At 41.1% G+C, this 18,313-nt stretch overlaps 3 protein-coding genes and 1 long non-coding RNA gene across 4 annotated transcripts in view; 1 reads left to right on the top strand and 3 right to left on the bottom strand.

Moving 5' to 3' along the window:
• Window positions 1–2,598: 2,598 nt before the first annotated feature.
• On the bottom strand, window positions 2,599–7,659 carry LOC141811253 (uncharacterized). Its single transcript, XM_074699237.1, has 2 exons — window positions 7,537–7,659; window positions 2,599–4,561 (listed from the first exon to the last, which is right to left on the bottom strand). Exons 1-2 carry the CDS (start codon window positions 7,541–7,543, stop codon window positions 3,195–3,197), a joined length of 1,374 nt encoding a protein of 457 aa, XP_074555338.1. The 5' UTR covers window positions 7,544–7,659; the 3' UTR covers window positions 2,599–3,194.
• Window positions 7,660–9,955: 2,296 nt separating this feature from the next.
• Window positions 9,956–14,306, top strand: LOC141811252 (uncharacterized). The gene is made up of 2 exons (XM_074699236.1): window positions 9,956–10,201; window positions 10,825–14,306. The coding sequence occupies exons 1-2, from the start codon at window positions 10,195–10,197 to the stop codon at window positions 13,674–13,676; spliced, it is 2,859 nt and encodes a 952-aa protein (XP_074555337.1). The 5' UTR covers window positions 9,956–10,194; the 3' UTR covers window positions 13,677–14,306.
• A 2,373-nt stretch (window positions 14,307–16,679) lies between these two features.
• LOC141811257 (uncharacterized) lies at window positions 16,680–18,104 on the bottom strand. The gene is made up of 3 exons (XR_012600158.1): window positions 18,053–18,104; window positions 17,866–17,958; window positions 16,680–16,955 (listed from the first exon to the last, which is right to left on the bottom strand). It is a non-coding gene; the product is annotated as an uncharacterized LOC141811257 (long non-coding RNA).
• A 176-nt stretch (window positions 18,105–18,280) lies between these two features.
• LOC141784546 (uncharacterized) overlaps window positions 18,281–18,313 on the bottom strand; it is a 13,878-nt gene continuing 13,845 nt past the window's right edge. Inside the window, exon 19 of the mRNA XM_074662385.1 lies at window positions 18,281–18,313. This exon is cut by the window's right edge and continues 118 nt beyond it. Coding sequence (XP_074518486.1) covers window positions 18,281–18,313 — 33 coding nt within the window.

Genomic DNA, 18,313 nt, shown 5'->3' with positions numbered 1-18,313 from the left:
ATAGTAAGCACTGCTGGTGTAGTAGGTGGTTTGGAAAACAGCCAATGACTTGCCTTCACCTGTGCCTCCTACGCACACCTGGCTCATTACCTGTGCTTACCATAACACATTTTCTGGTGTCCAGCACCACCTGCTGATCAAACATAAAACATCACATACACTGAAATGTTCTTCCTTAAGACAAAGGTACAAAGAATGAAACAAACAGAAAACTATATTATGGCTCCAACAGTGACCTCAAAACATTGGTTGCAGGAACTGATCAGGCTAACAATGCTAACAAATTTTATTCTGACTTAACAAAAGGAGGAAGCAGCACATTTCCCTTCAGGGCCAACAAGCTGCACGGAAACCCTTGTTCTCAAGACTTAAAAGCACCTTACATTGAAGAACTTGTATTTTCATGCTATTTAGACCAACATGTCACTACTTGTGTTTCGTAAATACCTTTCATGTCAGCTTATGTGACGCTGGAGTCTGAGTAAAGTTTATCTGACAGCTGAACAAAGCTGCACAGTAGAGGCTGTTTGTAATCGTCTCTGACTGTAAATGAACTGCTTCTCCTAAAGCAGAGTCTTTCCGGGAATCTCTCAGACTGTTTACTGTAATTGAAAGGACTAAAGATAAAGAGGGGGAGGCCAGGTTTTTTTTTCTCACATTTCGATGTAAGGTGGGGCTTCTGCGTTAGACCTCACTGATAAACAGGTTTATCAAGACTCAGAGCCAAACTATGAAGAAACCAGGTTCACACTAACACTGTGCTCTCAGTTCGACTTCTAAACATGGCTGTGTTGGTGCCAACAGTTCACAAGGAAATAAAAATGCAAATAGAATTTAGAAAAAGTTAATATATAAAATATACAAAATTATATAAAGAAAAAAAACAACAGAATAACAAATAAATACATTTAGGAATATTTACAGAAAACAAAATAATGATAATTATAATCAGAAACAGGTCAACAGGTCTAGGGTTATCACACCTGTGTTACCTTTACTTAACTCCACCCATGTGTTCATAGAAAACAAACAAAGTGCATTTATAAAGCGGCTGCTACAACATAGTAATTGTTCTCTGCTACTTTGAATGTGTCACAAACAGGTTGAACAGGACTGCAGAGAGAGCATGGGAAAGCTAGAATAGAGTGACGAAGGTGTTTTGTCTGACTTGCTTCCCATCAAAACAACATTCTTTTCATGCACCAATAACCACAGGTGTTGACTGCAGATAGCTCCAAAGTGTATCATGGTATTAGACGTTTTACTGGTGCTGATGTGAGGTTCACAGTAAGTTAATACTTCTGAGTCTAAAGACGTGTTACAACCCACCCACCCCTGTCAGCTAGTGTTTAGCTACCTGTATTAGCAAAGTGGATTGACATTAGCATGGGAAAAATTCATCACATTTATCATGTGAAACAACAACATTCTGACATAAGTCCTGAGGACCTGAGGGCCACAGAGAAGCAGACTCAAGACTCTCTTTTTTCATTTAGCTTTTAACTAATATTTTATTGTATTTATTCATTTAGATATATTTTTGGTTATTTATTTAGTCTATTTCATTTTACTGTTTAATAGATTTATTTATTCATTTTATCTATTCATTTATTGAATTTTATTTTTAGCACTTTTTATATCTATTTATTTTCTTAGTTAATGTAGTTTTATGTTTTTACATCTTATCTTATAGTTTTATGTTTTGTTTTGATGTTTTTATCTCCTATCTCCAGTGTTTCCTCAGCAGGGGGCCCTCTGCACCGGGGGCTGTGATTGGCTCTGGCTGGGATACTTCTGTCTAGTGGTGACCATCGACTTGGTCAGGTGGGGGGTTTGCAGCAGTAATTTGCTGTGGTGGGCCCCTCACGGACCTGTAGCTCGGTGGGTGCCTGGGTGGAGGTGTCCTGGCCTTTGAGCCGTTGGCAGCGCCCAGGATGACCTCCTGAGTGCGTTTCCTGACCTGGCTCCTCTGCTCTCAGCCACATATTTCTATAATATATTAACCTTGTGTGTGTGTGTGTGTGTGTGTGTGTGTGTGTGTGTGTGTGTGTGTGTGTGTGATGTGTGTTTGTGGGTTTGGGGCCTGGATGGGTTGGGGGGGGGGGGGGGAATGGGCAAGGGCTGCTCTTTTAATCATGTAAAGCACTTTGTGCTACATTTTTAATGTATGAAAAGTGTGTTATAAATAAAATTTGATTGATTGAAATGGTTTTATCTGGAATAGTTTAAGTACAAACAAAATAAAGACTTAGTCAAAAAATTTATGTTCGTAACTCAAAATCTTTTTTTTTTTTTAATATAAAATCTGCTTGCAGCTGTTTATAGCCCTGACAGTCACCATGTGAGATCAGGGTGGAAGTGGGTAAATATTGAAATGATCATATGACTCCTATCTTATCCCTGATTGGAGGAATTGGTGGTGTTACAACTCTCCCCGTGTAACAACCATTCCCAGTCTCCCTATTTGGAGTTTGAAATTTCAAAAGGTTTTGAAAAAATCTGGGCTTTATTTTCCTTTTCACTCATCCACCTCCTATTTATACTGAACAACGCTCATGTGGGTCTGAATCAAGTCTTACAGGTGACAGACACACGTAGAAATGTACAGGGGGTTTATTGTTGCATTATGATGTTACAACAAAGAAAACATGAAAACATTCAGAATCAACGTTAACATGAAGTTAAACAAAAACCACATTCTGAGAGTATGAGATTTTACTGTATCATTTATACTGAAAAACATCTCTTGATGTAATCTACTCTTTAATCAAACTCATATATTTAAAGATGGAGTCTGCAGGAATTTCGCTTACTTGTTATTAACCCCTTGATGCCTTTTGTCGCAAATTTGCAACATACCCGGTCAGATCTTGATGCAGCTGAAATGACATTTGTACCCTACTAATGCCTACTGCTTTATATTCTACACAGACCACAGATCATATAAAATGCAGTTTGTCCCATTATAGTGTTCAGAAAGTTTGTAAATCAATATATATCCTATAACTAATCTCTACTGAATTTAGAATCTGTAAGATACAAAACATGCAAAACCATTTTTTAAATATAATACTAAATTAATTCAGGCAGTAAGGGGTTAACCACAAGCCCATTCCCAGAAACGTCTCGATACAATCAAAACATCAACACACAGGCTGAGAATCATAGCATTACTTATTTTCTGTTGAGTTTTCTCAGATTTGATCTATTTTATCACAAAGATGCTGTCCTCCCTCTCTGACGGCCTTTGAGGCCATCTCTACTGCTTGCCAAACTGTCCCTGCATTCTCTGTTGCCTTCAACCCTTCATAACCTCCGACACATGCTCCACCTAGAGCTGATACCCCCAAACACACAGCAGCTGTTGTCCCTACTGCCGTCGCTACTGATCCTGCTGTTGCCCCTCCTCCTCCTGCAGCTGCTGCTGCTGTTGCCTCTCCTCCCGCGGCTGCTGTTGCTACTGCTGTTGCCTCTCCACCTGCTGCTAATGCTGTTGCCCCTCCTCCTCCTGCTGTTGCTACTGCTACTGCTGTGGCCTCTCCACCTGCTGCTACTGCTACTGCTGTTGCCTCTTCTCCTGCGGCTGCTGTTGCTATTGCTAACGCCATTGCCCCTCCTCCTGCTGGTGCCGCCCCTCCTCCTGATGATGTTGCCCTTTCTGCAGCTGATGATGCTAATCCAGTTGCTGCTGCTCTGACTCTTTCGTTTGTCCCCAAAGCGATGATGAAAAATCCTGCTTTCTTTAACCCTTTCAGAACTCCTTTCATCAGAATCTTTACACCAAAAAAGGCTCCTAACAACGCACCTGTCCCTGTTCCTGCCAGTGTTATCAAAAGTCTCTGAAAAACGTTGTTGGTTGCTCTCTCGTTGATCTCCTCCTCAGACATGTTGCCTGCTGACTGTCTGATTCTTCCTCTCTCTCGCTGTATTTCTTCCTCCACTGCTTGCAGCACCTGGTTGGTGTAGCAGCCATTGTTGTTGTCTCTTATCGTCTTGTCAATTGTCTGGAGCAGCTTCTCTACCTGGAACTTGTTGCTTCTGTATTCATTCATTGGTCTATTGTTCCAGTATTTGTTGTCGATGACGTGACAGCGGCCGCCGCACTTCCTCACCAGCTCTTTCAGATTCTGATCCTTGCGAACGAAATCTTCGATCGTCTGTCCTTCTCGGAGCTGATCACCATGAGTGAAGACAACTGTTGCATACCTGAAGGCCTCTTCAGAAAAATATTCATTTATTTTGGTGATGACAGCCTGCTCGTGCTCGGTGTATCTCTCCACTTTAAGTAAAATGAGGAAAGCGTGAATCCCACGAGCGCTCATGGTGATGCACCTTATCATCTCATGCTTCAGAGCCTCCTCAGACACCCTGGTGTCAAAGAAACCTGGAGTGTCGATCAAAGTGATGTGTCTCCCATTGACAGGTCTGGTTTTTGCTCGGCATTCACTTGTCTCAGGTATGGAAGTGTCGCCAGTCTGAAACAATGGCTCTTCAAATATGGTGTTACCCAGGCTGCTTTTCCCTGATCCAGTTTTTCCAAAGATGGCGACTCTCCTTGGTCCTGAAAGGAAAAATAACCTGTCATTAAACTCAACGTCTGCACATGGTCAGAGGCCAACAAGCTTAAAGGGATAGTTCAGTTTTTTTGAAGTGGGGTTGTATGAGCTCTATGTGACCACTAAGGACATTAGATACAGTAGAAAGTTGTCTCCTCGCCCTCAGTAAGACACAAACTTTAATCGATGGTGACGAGGAAATAGGCGCTACCAGGGAGAGACTGTACCAAATTCAAAGGCTATTTTCTCTGCCTACAAGAACTAAAATCAAAAAGTAATACCACAGTTTAAGAGTACGCTACATAAAATATTTTTTAAGTGCATTATGTCTTCAGAAATATAAACATTTATCCGGACCTAACTAACTGGTAATTTATCCTTCCGCGCAGTTCTAGTGCGCTCCGTCCCCCCTCCTCCTTTCAGCTGTAGGGAATGTAAACAAGCTATGCTTCGGGCGCCGGTTGTAGCCTCGTGTAAGTTTGATCAAGTATCGTAATTCTTTTGTTTGTACTCTAAGGATTGTGAGGCAGTGTTGGAAATTCAAAATGAGTGACTATGACAGAGACGATGAAGTTCCATTCACTTTGGAACCAAAAGGATACCTGTATGAACCGGAGCACACAGAAGAGGAGCTGCTACAGATGGCGACTGAAAGGAATACAGAGAAAACATCCACGGACATATTTCTACTGTATCTAATGTCCTTAGTGGTCACATAGAGCTCATACAACCCCACTTCAAAAAAACTGAACTATCCCTTTAACAAGGATTACCAACGTCTTACTCTTCACTAAAGAGCCCAATGTAGGAATATCTCCTGAAAATTGAAAGACAAGATGACCTTTGTTTATGCTTTTCAGTTTGAAACCCAAAGAGTCACCTTCACATGGTTTGTCTTGAGGCTACTGTGAGAGCCGCTCCATATTTTCAGAAGCCTTGAGAATCTGACGTTGCTAGAAGTCTGACAGTAAATCTATCTTAAACTCTGAAAAGGCTGCAGGGATGTTAGACGTCATTATTTGGCTCTCCCAGAATGCTTTTTGGCGAGTGCAATGCTCACACTTCCTTTAAAGAACCTGTCTCTCGGCAACAAGGGTGGGAGGATAAAAAGTAAATGCTGCAGCCTCTTCCTTACACCTCCCATTTCAGCACACACAGGTTGCATAAGCTACACTAAAGACAGGTGGGTGTGGAGTGGATGACCCAGATCTGAAAAGCTCACAGACCTGACGACCTTTTTCAGCATGATGAACAAAGGTACAAAGGTTAGCATGTGGTCTAAATGCATTAAATAGCTTCTGTTGTTGTAAAGACACTTCTCCCAGAAACTGCTCCAAGGTGAGAAGTCCCCAACAAAATCTGGAGTGGTAGACATATTGTGAAAAGTCACTACTTTGTTGTTCCTTGCACTAAAACACCTAGCCCCCTCCTACCTCTGTCACCTTCTTCATGAATACACTCCTCCCCACACCCTCCACTCAACCTCTTCTTGGCTACATACAATCCCCCACCGTACGCCTCACTACCATGGGTGTCCGAGCCTTCAGGTGCTCAGCACCCAGACTCTGGATCTGCCTCCCCCCACACATAACACAGTCAGACTGATGATTTGTTTGAATGCTGTTTTACAATGCTTTTATCTTTTGTTGTAAGGTGACATTGGGTGCCATGAAAGGCGCCTCTAAATAAAAGGTATTATTGTTATCATATTTATTATTAAAGGAAAGTAAATATAGCTAAGAATCTCAAGTTCACTTAAAAAGATGTTTACTCGTTTAGTTAACTTTACACCTAAGTTGAGACTAGGCAAGAAAAATGACTCAATCTAAACTACTTCAGAAACTGTGAGTGAGGAGGGAACACAGTGGATATGAGATCCTGCTGTTCATTGAGAAATTAAGTTGGGGGCCAAATCTGTCTGTGCTAAAAATACAGTCCTAGTGATTTTGTTTAACGTTCGCTGAAAAAAAAACAAAAAAAAAAAACGATGCAACTCATCCTTTTACACTTAATTTTAAAATTTGCCAAAATAGCAGAGTCCAGTCAAACAGTCAGTTTACTAATATATAAAAATACAAAGTCTGTGCTGTGGAGCACAGACACCGGGTCCATGAGGGGCACAGATAATTTGTGACTCACAGTTAATAGTAATGAAATTTGAGCTGATGGTAACACTTTACTTTAGAGATCTGCAAATTTCATTACACTTAGGTAATAATCTGACAAAGTTCTATTCTTATTTTTTTTAATTAGCTAATAACTTCTTTCAAATAATGTCCAAATTTATTGACGCAAGTCACAACTGGTGGGTTACTGTTTTTTTTTTTCCAGTTTCTTTGAAATTTACCCCAAATTGTAAGGTAAGAATGTGATGATTAGCAAATAATTTATTTGTAATTAAATCCCAACTCAAAAACACTATCTGGCCAGAAGTTATGTGCTAATTTTTTACCAAATTCTCATGAAATTTTGTGGGTAATTTCAGAGAAATAAGAAAAAAACTTTGTCTAATTATTACCAAAGTGCAATGAAATTTGCGGATCTCTAAAGTAAAGTGTTGCCGAGCTGACAACCAAAAGAGTTCGAATAACAAACCAAGAGACCCTGAAAATGTGTTTCCTTCCAGAGTTAATTTCTAGAAACGTCTCTGTACATCTCTACTGAGCATGTAGAGCCGCTGTGTTCACTCAGGAACATCAGTCCAGTTTACTCAGATTAACTTAGTTTGAAACTTCCCTAAGGAACAATGAGTACATCCTTACATTTCGTAAGTTAAATCAACAGATAAGTAAAGTTCACAGTTAGGATTTAGGGAAACAGAGCCAGTCTTAGAGTGCAGCTTGTTAAAAACACATAGTAAACACAAACTTTGACATGAGCCTCATTTCACACAGAGAGTTAAACAAATGAGTGCTGTTTTATTTTGTAAGATAAGAATAAACAGTTTCTATAAATACTGAAAGTTTTAACATTAACTTACCGTCCATGTTGCTCGAAGAAAAACCAACAGCGTGAAAAACAAACTCTCCAGTTCGACCGTTTTATCTCCTTGAACAAGATAATGTACCGCCCACAAGCCTGAAGCAGGCTCTGCCAACTTGTACATTCCTGGTACAACCTGCAGAGAGGCCCTTACTCTTCTTTGCTTTCACTTTCAACGTGACATAAACTGAACTGTGGCTCCCTCTTGTGGTGAAAGAGAGAATAACACTACCAAACCATTTAACTCCTCCACTGTGCCGGGTAGAAAACATCTCAGGTGGGATCTCCTCGTCATGCCAGTAATGTTGAAGCCATCTGGACCGTCAAGGTGAATTTTTTTTTGATCGGATAAAACAACTTTTTTAACCACCTTTCGATGTCCCATGATGCTCCCTGGCAAAGTCTAAACGGGCAGTTTTGTGGCGTTAAAGGAGACGAGGTCTTTGAATTTGATTCTTTGTTTTTTGAAACCCTTTTCCTGCAGATGTCGTCTGATGGTTATTGCGCTGGAGTCGGCTCCAGTAAGGGCCTTTATTTGGGTGTTTTTTGTCTTGACAAACAATCGGATCCTCTGGCTCAGTGCAGGTGTAATTTTTTGGGTCTACCTTGACTTTTTTGTTCCATAATGCTCAGGATCTTTCAAAAATGTAGAATGACTGGTCTATATAACTGAAGTATTCGGCAGATGTTGTGATGGTATTTAGTATCCATGAATGGGGAGGCTGTGGGTATGAGTCTTTGCTGTACTCTGTGCCATTATCAGATCGAATACACTTGATTTTGCCATGGGGTGCAACATCAGCTGTAAACTTCTCTGTACCTTTAACTGCATCACTCTTCGCTTTCAAGAAATAGGTAAATATTGCTCCAGAATAGTCATCAGTGATTGCTAGCTAGGATATACCTGAACCCATCTTTTGATGTTGGCTCTATTGGTCCAGCTAAGTCTGTGTGTACAAGTTCAAGTAAAACTTTTGCTTATTCATCTGCCTCTCTATTCCTGTTCTGAGCAAATTTACCTTGGGTGCACACCTTACACTGCAGATTGGAAGTATCAGTTTTAGCTTTAATTTTCATCCCTTCTGTGACACTTTCCAGCTTCAAAAGATCTTCATAATTACATTGGCCTAGAATTTCAAGCTATGTTTGGACATCATAACACCCATGTCATTCATCAGTTTCCTCTGTAACAGTGCTTAAATAGAACAGTCTATCATGCACCTGAATGTCAAATATCACACCGTTCTTGTGAATGAGTCTGTTCTGACCTTCCTTGAAGATGACTGTCGTCCCCTGGGAGGTCGCGGCCTTTACTGGGAAGATGTCCTGTGGAAAAGATGAGACATATAGCGCCCCAACCAGCACCGTGTCCACCACTCGACCTTCAACACGATGCCACTGGCACTCTCTCCATCAGCCAGCTCCAGAACATGCTTGTGTGACTCAAAACTTTCATCAAAGTCCATAAAATGAGCGATATCTCTGATGATGTGTGACGTGGCTCCTGTATCAACCATGAGGCCTTTCTCCTTCACTCCGCTGACCAGGGCTCCGTCCACTTGACCGATCTTCAAAGCAAACGTGTGGTCCTCTTCATCCACCGCCCGCTTCACCTTGTCTCTCTTTTTCCGCCTGCAGTTAACGTCTTGGTGCGTGGGACTCTTGCAGAAACTGCACCACTGTCTCTGTCCCCTTATGTCCCCTCTGGCCGCAGTTATAACAGGACAGCTTCATGTTCTAACTTTCTCTTCCTCTCACCTTCATCACACTGTCATCGTCTGAGCTTAGGGATGGGTACCGAAATAGGTACTTTTATAGGTACCGACCGAATTCTGTCAAAAGTATCAGGTATGGATTCATGTAAAACCAAAAGGTACCATGTTTAGGTACCTAAATGCATCCTTGTGACTGTGAGGGGGTGGAAGAGTAGGTAATTTTCCATGCTGGACATGAACACAGCTTTGCAAGGTTATATATTGAAGAATGATTTTGTTAAATTGATTTTTTTTATATTTCATTATTAAACAAATTGATATTTTTTACCACATGAACACAAAAAAGTACCAAAACTTGGTACCGTTGAGTACCCGTACTGATTGCCAGGTACTGGGCATCGGTACCGTATTGTTTCAAATGTGAAAGGTACCCATCCCTATCTGAGCTAGCAGCATTGAATTTTTCTGTGCTCTCATAGCTCCTCAACTTTGCTTTAAACTCGGTGACAGTTAACTTCTCATCACTCTGTGTTATGTGGATGGAAAATGGCTTAAATGAGTCTGGCAGAATCCAGCACACCTGATTCAAATGATCAGCTCGTCATCAAGCTCTGCTTGAGCCTGATAACGAGCCATTCATTTGAATCAGGTGTGCTGGAGTGGGGTAACATCTAAAACATGCAGGGCAGGGGGGCCCCAGGACCAGGATTGAGAAACACTGGTTTAAGCTGACACGTCTATCCACACACCATCGGCTCTCCAGCCACTGCTGGGAGTAACCTGATATGGGCTCTCCAATTTTCTGAGGAGTGAGACATCCTGTATGTTTCTTATCTTTGCTGAGTGGTGCATGTATAAAATGTAAGATGGAAAGTGAAAGTGAAGCAGTCAGACTCCTGAGAGAGACACAAACAGGGTGTGGATGAACAGGCAGAGACATCATGGATGGTAAGCTAACCCTCATCCTTTGTTTGATGATGACTGGAAATAAATGTGCTTCAGATGGTCACATGTAGCATGACAGTGGCTAAATAACCTCTTTAGATCACTTTGGCCTTAAAGGAGACGCAAAATGCTTCCTGTGTGAAACGCTGAGTCACGAGAGCCACATGCTGATAATGTCAGAAACCATTGCTGTGCTCTGAAAACTAGATACTCTCAGTAGAATTTATACTAAAGTAAAGATGAGGTAAAAGCATAGTTATTTATTTTGCATTTTAGCTTTTTTGTACACGACTTCTCAGACTGTTTTACACAAATGAAGCAACCCTAACCTTTGAGAGTGTCAGCAGAAAAAAACAAAAACAAAAGGAAAAAGAAAGAGAGGAGAAAAGAGGGTTTGGTAATCAGGTAAACACAGAAATGACAAAACACCTTTGTATTTCCTTCTTTTTTAAATTGTGCTGTACTCTTTATATGTTGTATTTAATTAATCTAAATCTATTCAATTTTTTTTTGATACGTTCCTCTAGAATGACTTGACTTTCAGTGTTTTGTTTTTAACTCTCCCAACATATTATAATATTTTTTCCTGGGATCAAATTTAAAACTGTTTTTTGTTTTTTCTTCAGCCTCAAACAGAGTCATCAAAGTCATCATCTTGGGGAAAAGTGGATCTGGAAAAAGCAGCTTGGCTTACACCATATTTGGAGACAAGGTGTTCGATTCAGGCCACTCATCCAAATCCACAGAAAGTGAAATTCAAGTAGAAACAAAATCTGAAGAGGACCTGGAACATGAGGTGACGTGGATCACAGAGTTCGCTCCTCATGCTTTCATCATTGTGCTAAAAGTGGAGAAATTCACAGAGCAAGAGCAGGCCTTCATCACTGGATTACACCATCGCTTCTCTGAAGCACTCTTCACACGTGCGACAGTGGTCTTCACCCACGGTGATCAGCTCCAAGAAGGACAGACCATAGATGGTTTCGTCCATGACAACAAAGATCTGAGCGATCTTGTGAAGAGGTGTGGGGGTCGATGTCACGTCGTTGATAACAAATACTGGAAGGACAGTGACAAAGACGTCTACAGGAGTAACAAGCTCCAGGTGGCACAGCTGCTCAAGACGCTTGACAAGATGCTGATAGCCAACAAGATGGATCGCTTCCCAGAACTTGTGGGAAAATCATTGGCGGACAAGATCAAAAAAGAATCTCTGAGAGCAGGAAAAGGACAAAGTCTAGAAGAAAAAGCAGCTTTAGTTTCTGATTTCATGACACGTCATCCATACCTATGTACCGCTTTGGGAACTATGTCACCAAGACCTTTGAAGGCAGCTGAACTATTCACTAAAGCAACCAGGGCAATTACCGTGAGTGGAGAAACAGAAGTGGAAAAAACAGAAGACAAAGAAGAATCACCAGTAAAAAAGACACCCCAAGAAAAAGCACAAGAAACAAAGACATCAGAGGCAGAGACACAAGGAGAGGGAACACCACAAGGTGAAACAGCAGAAGAAGAAATGGCAAAGAAAGAAGAAAGAAGAAAAGAGAAAACACCAGAAGAAACACCAGAGGTAGACACAACAAAAAAACAAACTGAAGAAGAAGAAGAAACTGCAAAAAAAGAGACACCAGAAGGCACAGCAAAAGAAGAAGAAACGCATAAGGAACAAACTCCGAAGGAAAAAACAAAAGAAAATGAAATTCTAGACAAGCAAACACCAGAAGAAAGAGAATCAAAAGCCAGAAAAGAATTCGCAGAAGAAGAAGAAACTAATAATGAAGCCAGAGAGTCACGAGTGAAAGGACCAGGAGCGAAAACTAAAGTAGGTGCAGCAACATTAGCAAGAACATTAGCAAGAATATTGGCGGGAACATTAGCGATATTAGCAGCATTAGCAGGAACAACAGCTGGAAGATTAGCAGCATTTGCAGGAACATTAACTGGAACATCTGCAGCACCAGCAGCTGAAGCATTAACAGGATCATTAGCAACCTTGGCAGGAACATTAGCAAGAACATTTGCAGAAACATTAGCAGCATTAGCAGCATTAACAGGAACATTAGCTGGAGCATTAGCATCATTAGCGGTAACATTGGTTGAAACAGTAGCAGGAACATTAACACTATTAGCAGGAACAGCAGTGGGAACATTAGCAACATTGGCAGGAACATTAGCAGGAGTATTGGAAGGAACATTAGCATCATTAGCAGCATTAGCAGGAACAATAGCTGGAACATTGGCGGCATTTGCAGGAACATTAGCAGGATTTTTAGCAACATTAGCAGGATCATTAGCAACATTAGCAGGAACATTTGGAACATTGGCAGGAACCTTAGCAGGGACAACAGCTGGAACATTAGGAACATTTGCAGGAACAATGGCTGGAACATTAGCATCATTTGCAGGAACAATGGCTGGAACATTAGCATCATTTGCAGGAACAATGGCTGGAACATTAGCATCATTTGCAGGAACATTACCAACACTTGCAGGAACACTAGTACGAACAACAGCAGGAACATTGGCAACATTAGCAGGAACATTATTAGGAACAACAGCTGTAACATTAGCAGCATTAACAGGAATATTAGCGGGGACATTAGCTATATTAGCAGCATTATCAGGAACAACAGTTGGAACATTAGCAGGAGCAGCAGTGGGAACATTAGCAGCATTAGCAGGAACATTTGCAGAAACATTAGCAACGATAGCAGGAACATTCTCTGGGGCAGGATCATTAGCAGGGGCATCAGCTGCAACAACAGCAGGAACAACAGCGGGAACATCAGCAGCAACAGGAACAACAGCAGGTGCAGGAACAGCATCTAGAATTTTAGGAGTAGCAGTAAAGACAGCAGTGGGGGTCTTTGCAGTAGCAGTGACAGCAGCACGGGCAGTACTTTCCGCTGCAGTAGCAGTTTTGATTTACGTTGGAGTAAAATTATATCAGCTCTACGAGTATTTAAAGAGCCATTCACCACAGGCTCTAACCAAGCTGCTGGTGGTCATCTTCTACTCAATGCTTCTGGTATCATTTGGTGTAAAAGTTCCAGTGCTTGGAACCGCTCTGCTTGTATCCCAACTGTTACCACTGGTCTTGGTTTTTGTGTTACTAGCAGCCCCAGTTACACCCTCAGTCCAGACAGTAGAGGCAGTGGTAGCAGCAGTAATGGCAGCATGTGGAATACCCAGAGGAGCCAGTGTAGTAGTTTGGGTGGCACAGAAAGCGTTTCAGCACATAGAGTTTATTCAGACCTGGACACGACGCGCCAGACTTGCATCGCTGGGGGTCGTGGTTTCCTTAACGCTGCTGGTGTCATTCAGTGTGAAAGTGCAGCTGATTGGAACCGTTCTCCTGATATTTGAAGAAGTGCTGCTGTTTGCAGCGTCAGTCTTATTGATTGCAGTGTTAGACTCCCAACGATACAACTCTGGTGAATTACCTGAGGGCTCTTCTGTAGGAAGGAAGCATTGAAGTTGAAGTGGCTAGATAATTAGCTCCCCTTGTAGACAAGCTGTCTTAAACCACTGGGCAAGATTGTGGTTTGATATGATGCATCATTTGTTTTAAGAAAATAATCTGAACGCTGATTTTTTTTGGTGTATCCCTAACAAGAATTGTACCGTCAGTCTGAACCGCAGGTTGTATCCAATTGGTGCGTGATGTGAAGCACATTTAACATAAAGAATTTGATTCTTCTTCTTTCACAAATGGCTACAGAGTAAGTGAAATAACACCACACAGGTTTTTCATTGTACCGTACTTTGTTATTATGAGATATTGCTACATATATCCTGTTACACTATATGAAATAGTTAATATGTTGTCTTTCTTGTGTGAACCATTATACCTGACTTATATGTATATAAAAAGTTCATTACAGCGTTGGTTAAATGTGTCGATTGAGTTCGATAAGTTCGATGGCCTAGGAGCGAGGGCCCCGGTGGCCCCGGATTGGACCCAGCCTGTGGCCTATTTCCTGCATGTCTCTTCCCACTCTTACCCTGTTTCTTGCTCCATCCACTGTCCTATTCTCTCAGATTAAAGGCATTGAAGCCAAAAAAAAAATAAAGGAAACAGATAGCTTGATAGATTAATTGATATGTCTGTTTGCTATTTACCACAAAACAATTCACTTGTATTCAACATTGGTAGTTATGCTCATGCTATGTTTTTGTGTTGTTCTGTAGTTGTAAGGTAAAATTCTGGTAACCTACAGCTGGAATAAAGTACTGTTAGTGATCAGACATTGTTATTGTGTTTATTACTAGCATGGACTGTCAGTGGGTTGACAATGCGAGTCTATGTTGTTTTTCAAACTGTTGATCATAAAAAGATTGATGGAATCCAGTGTAAGGGCCAATCCCAGTTCTAGCCCTTCGGCCTTGGTTTTGTGTGTGTGCATGTGTAGTGAAGGAGTGTCCCAATTCTCTGTGAGATCAAGGTGAAAAGGCTGCATGGTGGTGCAACGATTAGCGCAACGATTAGCGCAACGATTAGCGCTGCAGCCTCACAGCAAGAAGGCCACTGGTTTGAGTCCCAGCTTGGCTAGTGGGCTTTTCTGTGTGGAGTTTGCGTGTTCTCCCTGTGCATGCCTGGGTTCTCTCTGGGTTCCCCTGCTTCCTCCCACAGTCCAAAAACATGCTCATCATGTTAATTGAACACTCTAATGCCGCGGCCACACCTACCTACTCACAATCAAGGCCTGCTGCCTCTCCCTGGTAATCCACCTCCACTGACCCTGTCTGGCTGTTCCCTGCAACCTCATCCTCGACTTCCAACCCATATTCCCGGAGGTCTCCCTAGGAATAATGGAGGGGTCGAGGAAGGAGAGGACCGCAGAGAACTTCCATTTTTTTTCCTGGTTCTGCTCCTGCCCTGCTCCTTCCTCCTCTCTATCAGGCTCAAAGCTCCACTGAGGAAAACACAGTCGGACTCAGTGATGACCCGTGCTGGCAAATCCAGCTGGAAACGAATGTTTCCAGCTGGATTTGCACAGAACTTACCTTGCACAGAACTTACCTTGCACAGAACTTACCTTGCACAGAACTTATCTTCAAAACCTGCCTCCTCAGTGACTTTCACCAAAGCCTGCTCCCTTTTTTCAGGTCTCTGTAGAGTACACACGTTGTATCGAATAACTCCGGATGATGACACACCACACACATTATTTTCTCCTCCATCTTCCGGCGGGGTTGGAGTCAGAGCGGGTGGCGGAAGCATCACACGTCATCAAATCAATGACGTTGTGGGGGAATGTCATCACTGATTGGCTGCCGTGGCACAGCCTCACGCGAATATGCGTCGACAGTTCAATATTTTCAACTCGAGCGTAGAGATGTCTGACGCCCCAAATACGCCGGGCCAAACATGTCCAACATGCTGTCCAGGGCAAAACGCGTCTTTGCATTGACTTTGCATGTAATCGCAACGCAAATATGCGTCCGGTGTGGCTGTAACATAAGGGCACGGTCACACTGGTCATCCAAACCGTGCCGTGCTTAAGCATGACTGCCCCCTCGCAGCGCTGTTCCCCAGCTGGAGAGTACGGCCAGCGGTCACACTACCCCACATGAACCAGATCTTGGCGGGTATCACACACGTGCACGGCCCGCCCACAATTCAGAAGCAGCTTCCAAGGTCAGTGTAGTACCCTAAATTGACTGTAAAGGCGCCATGCAGCATGTAAAGAAAAATGTTTTAAATGTGAGCGCAAGCAAGAGAATCTTATTTTCAGATATCAAAGAATTCACATAATTGATTTAAATGTTTAAAAACAAAGTTTGCTTAATTAGTTTGCTTCCTGACCTTCAACCCATGACAGTTTTATTTACTGAATTGTCAGATTTTTTCTCTATACGTCCATTACCTGTTCACTCTTTGCTTGTAGTTTCTCAGATAAGATTTATATTTCCAACAAAGCAAAACAAGCACATCCAAAGTTTGTGTTTTACTTTTTAAGATTTGCTTTGAACATCTGATAAATCTAAAGATAAACAGAACAATCAGAAAGTTAGAGGGGAGGATGACTGAGTTCAACCAGTGCTGAAGTGGGCTTATTCTATTGGCTGTTTGGTCAAAAAGAAAACATCAACACAAATATAAGCTCACTGCTTAAAAACTTTATTAGGAGAATGAAAAAAAGAAAGTGTGAAAACAAATAATTTCAGCAGAAAGAAAAAAAAAGTTTTTATGTTGTATTAAAGTTGTTTTTCAGGTGTTTTGGAGCAACCGATTTCAAGACACACGCTCAACTGGAAGGAAACTAAACAGAGACAAAATAAATGTAGTCCCACAATTAACAGCTACATCAACAACTAACTCACACAAATTTAATTCTTATTATTTGAATTATTTACAAAAACAACAACAAATGGATGGTTTGGCAAAGGATAAAAATAAATTTATAAACAAACTGTACAAACATGAAAAATAACAAAAAGCAAAGATGGTTACACTGATGTAAAAACGCCCTGTGAACATTTCTTTCTGCTGTAAAGTTTCCCTGGTCACAGAGCTGAAAGAAAACCACTAAATAAGAGATCTCTCCTCAGATGTCTAACTTTTTCTTAACCCTGAAAAAAAACCTAAATGCTGTTAGCTACCCTCATTATTCAAAATAACAAGGTTGCACAGGTTTAAATAGTTAACAACATGAAGCATGGCATTTTTGCAGCATATACAACCAAAGGTTTACTTGTACCATTTATTATTTATCAGAGCCTTTGAGGGTTTCATAGACAGACGTATCCCCTGTGGAGAAACAGATCAATGTGAATTAGTTTAATGTGTTAGTTAACAGCCTTAGTTTTTAAATGTCTGCTTCAATTTTTTATCATTACATATATTTAATTCATAAGAAAAATTTATTGATATCACATCTTTCAGTTTTGAGTAAGGTCAACTTATGTTTTACAGTGATATGCAATATTTTTTAACATTACTTAATATTTTAATTTGTAACAAATTCGCTTCAGGTTTATTGATTAAAGACATTCTGTAGAATGATTTTCCGTAGTAATATATTAACTTATTTCATTACTTAGTTTTTTTTAAGATAACCGGTTTACAAGCATTTTCAAGTAAACTCAACTTATCCGTGTTTACAGTGTATCATAATACAGTGACACAAGATGGGGAAGCACATGTGAATGCAACCTTAATTTCCACAGAGTTGAAAAACTGAGTGAAATGTTGATCAGTCTCTTAAAGGAAAAGAGGAAGCTTCCCCAAACCTTCGAATTTCATTTAAAACCAGTACTCGGTTTATGTTTGAAATTAAGGATAAGTTTAGGTACGCACACACACACAGAAAGAGGAGAGACTGCAACAAGATGCAATTTCCCTGCAAAGTAGGAGTCGCTTGTGGAACAAAATCAAGCTTTTCCTATGAAAAGCTTACCCAAAGTGTCAAAGCACAGCAGGCTCAACCTGCTTGTGACAAAACACCACTGATACATGGTATGTTCATCTCTCAACGTGTCATTTTCTTGTCATTTTGTCCAAATTGTGCACACAGAAAATTTGTGAATCTTTTGTTTTCTAAGTTTTCAACACTCAAGACACCCCTGAGCTGAGCTGCTCATGCAGGCAAAACGAACGATCTGATTGGTTAACGGCGTCACGCAGGAAACTGGGTTTAAACACAAGATGAGGTACTCACCATGAAGGAGGGAACTGTACTGATCATTTTCAGCGTCTCTCTGATCAACAGCTTGACGAGTGGACAAGTCTTGGTTGATTCTCTTCAACTGGACTGGTCGTCGTCAAGCAAATGAAAATGTTAAAATACTTCAACTAAGTTACACTGAATATTTTTGTAGTATGTGTAAATGAACAGCATACTTTACCATTTTCATAATCCTCAGGACCTCTGAGTGAGTCGTAGACACAAGTATCAGCTTCAGATTAACAGAGATTTATTGTTAGTGAAGCAGTTTTATTGCACTGATGTGAGACTAATTTTATGTTTAACATTTTTTTTAACTTTGATCTTCTCTGAGCCACAGCATCATCTAAAGAGCGGTGAAAAGGAGCCAACTGAAACCACATTTTACGACTGAAGCCAACATGATGCTTCAAAACATGTTATCTAACAGGCGTATGGGGAC

This window comes from Halichoeres trimaculatus, unplaced genomic scaffold (assembly GCF_033239565.1).
Source record: "Halichoeres trimaculatus isolate MK-OKI-2021-1 unplaced genomic scaffold, fHalTri1.1 fHalTri1_scaffold_22, whole genome shotgun sequence".
In the NCBI taxonomy this organism is placed as follows: Eukaryota; Metazoa; Chordata; class Actinopteri; order Labriformes; family Labridae; genus Halichoeres; species Halichoeres trimaculatus.
Note: the sequence above shows the minus strand (reverse complement) of the source record. Positions and strands in the feature narration are given on the sequence as shown.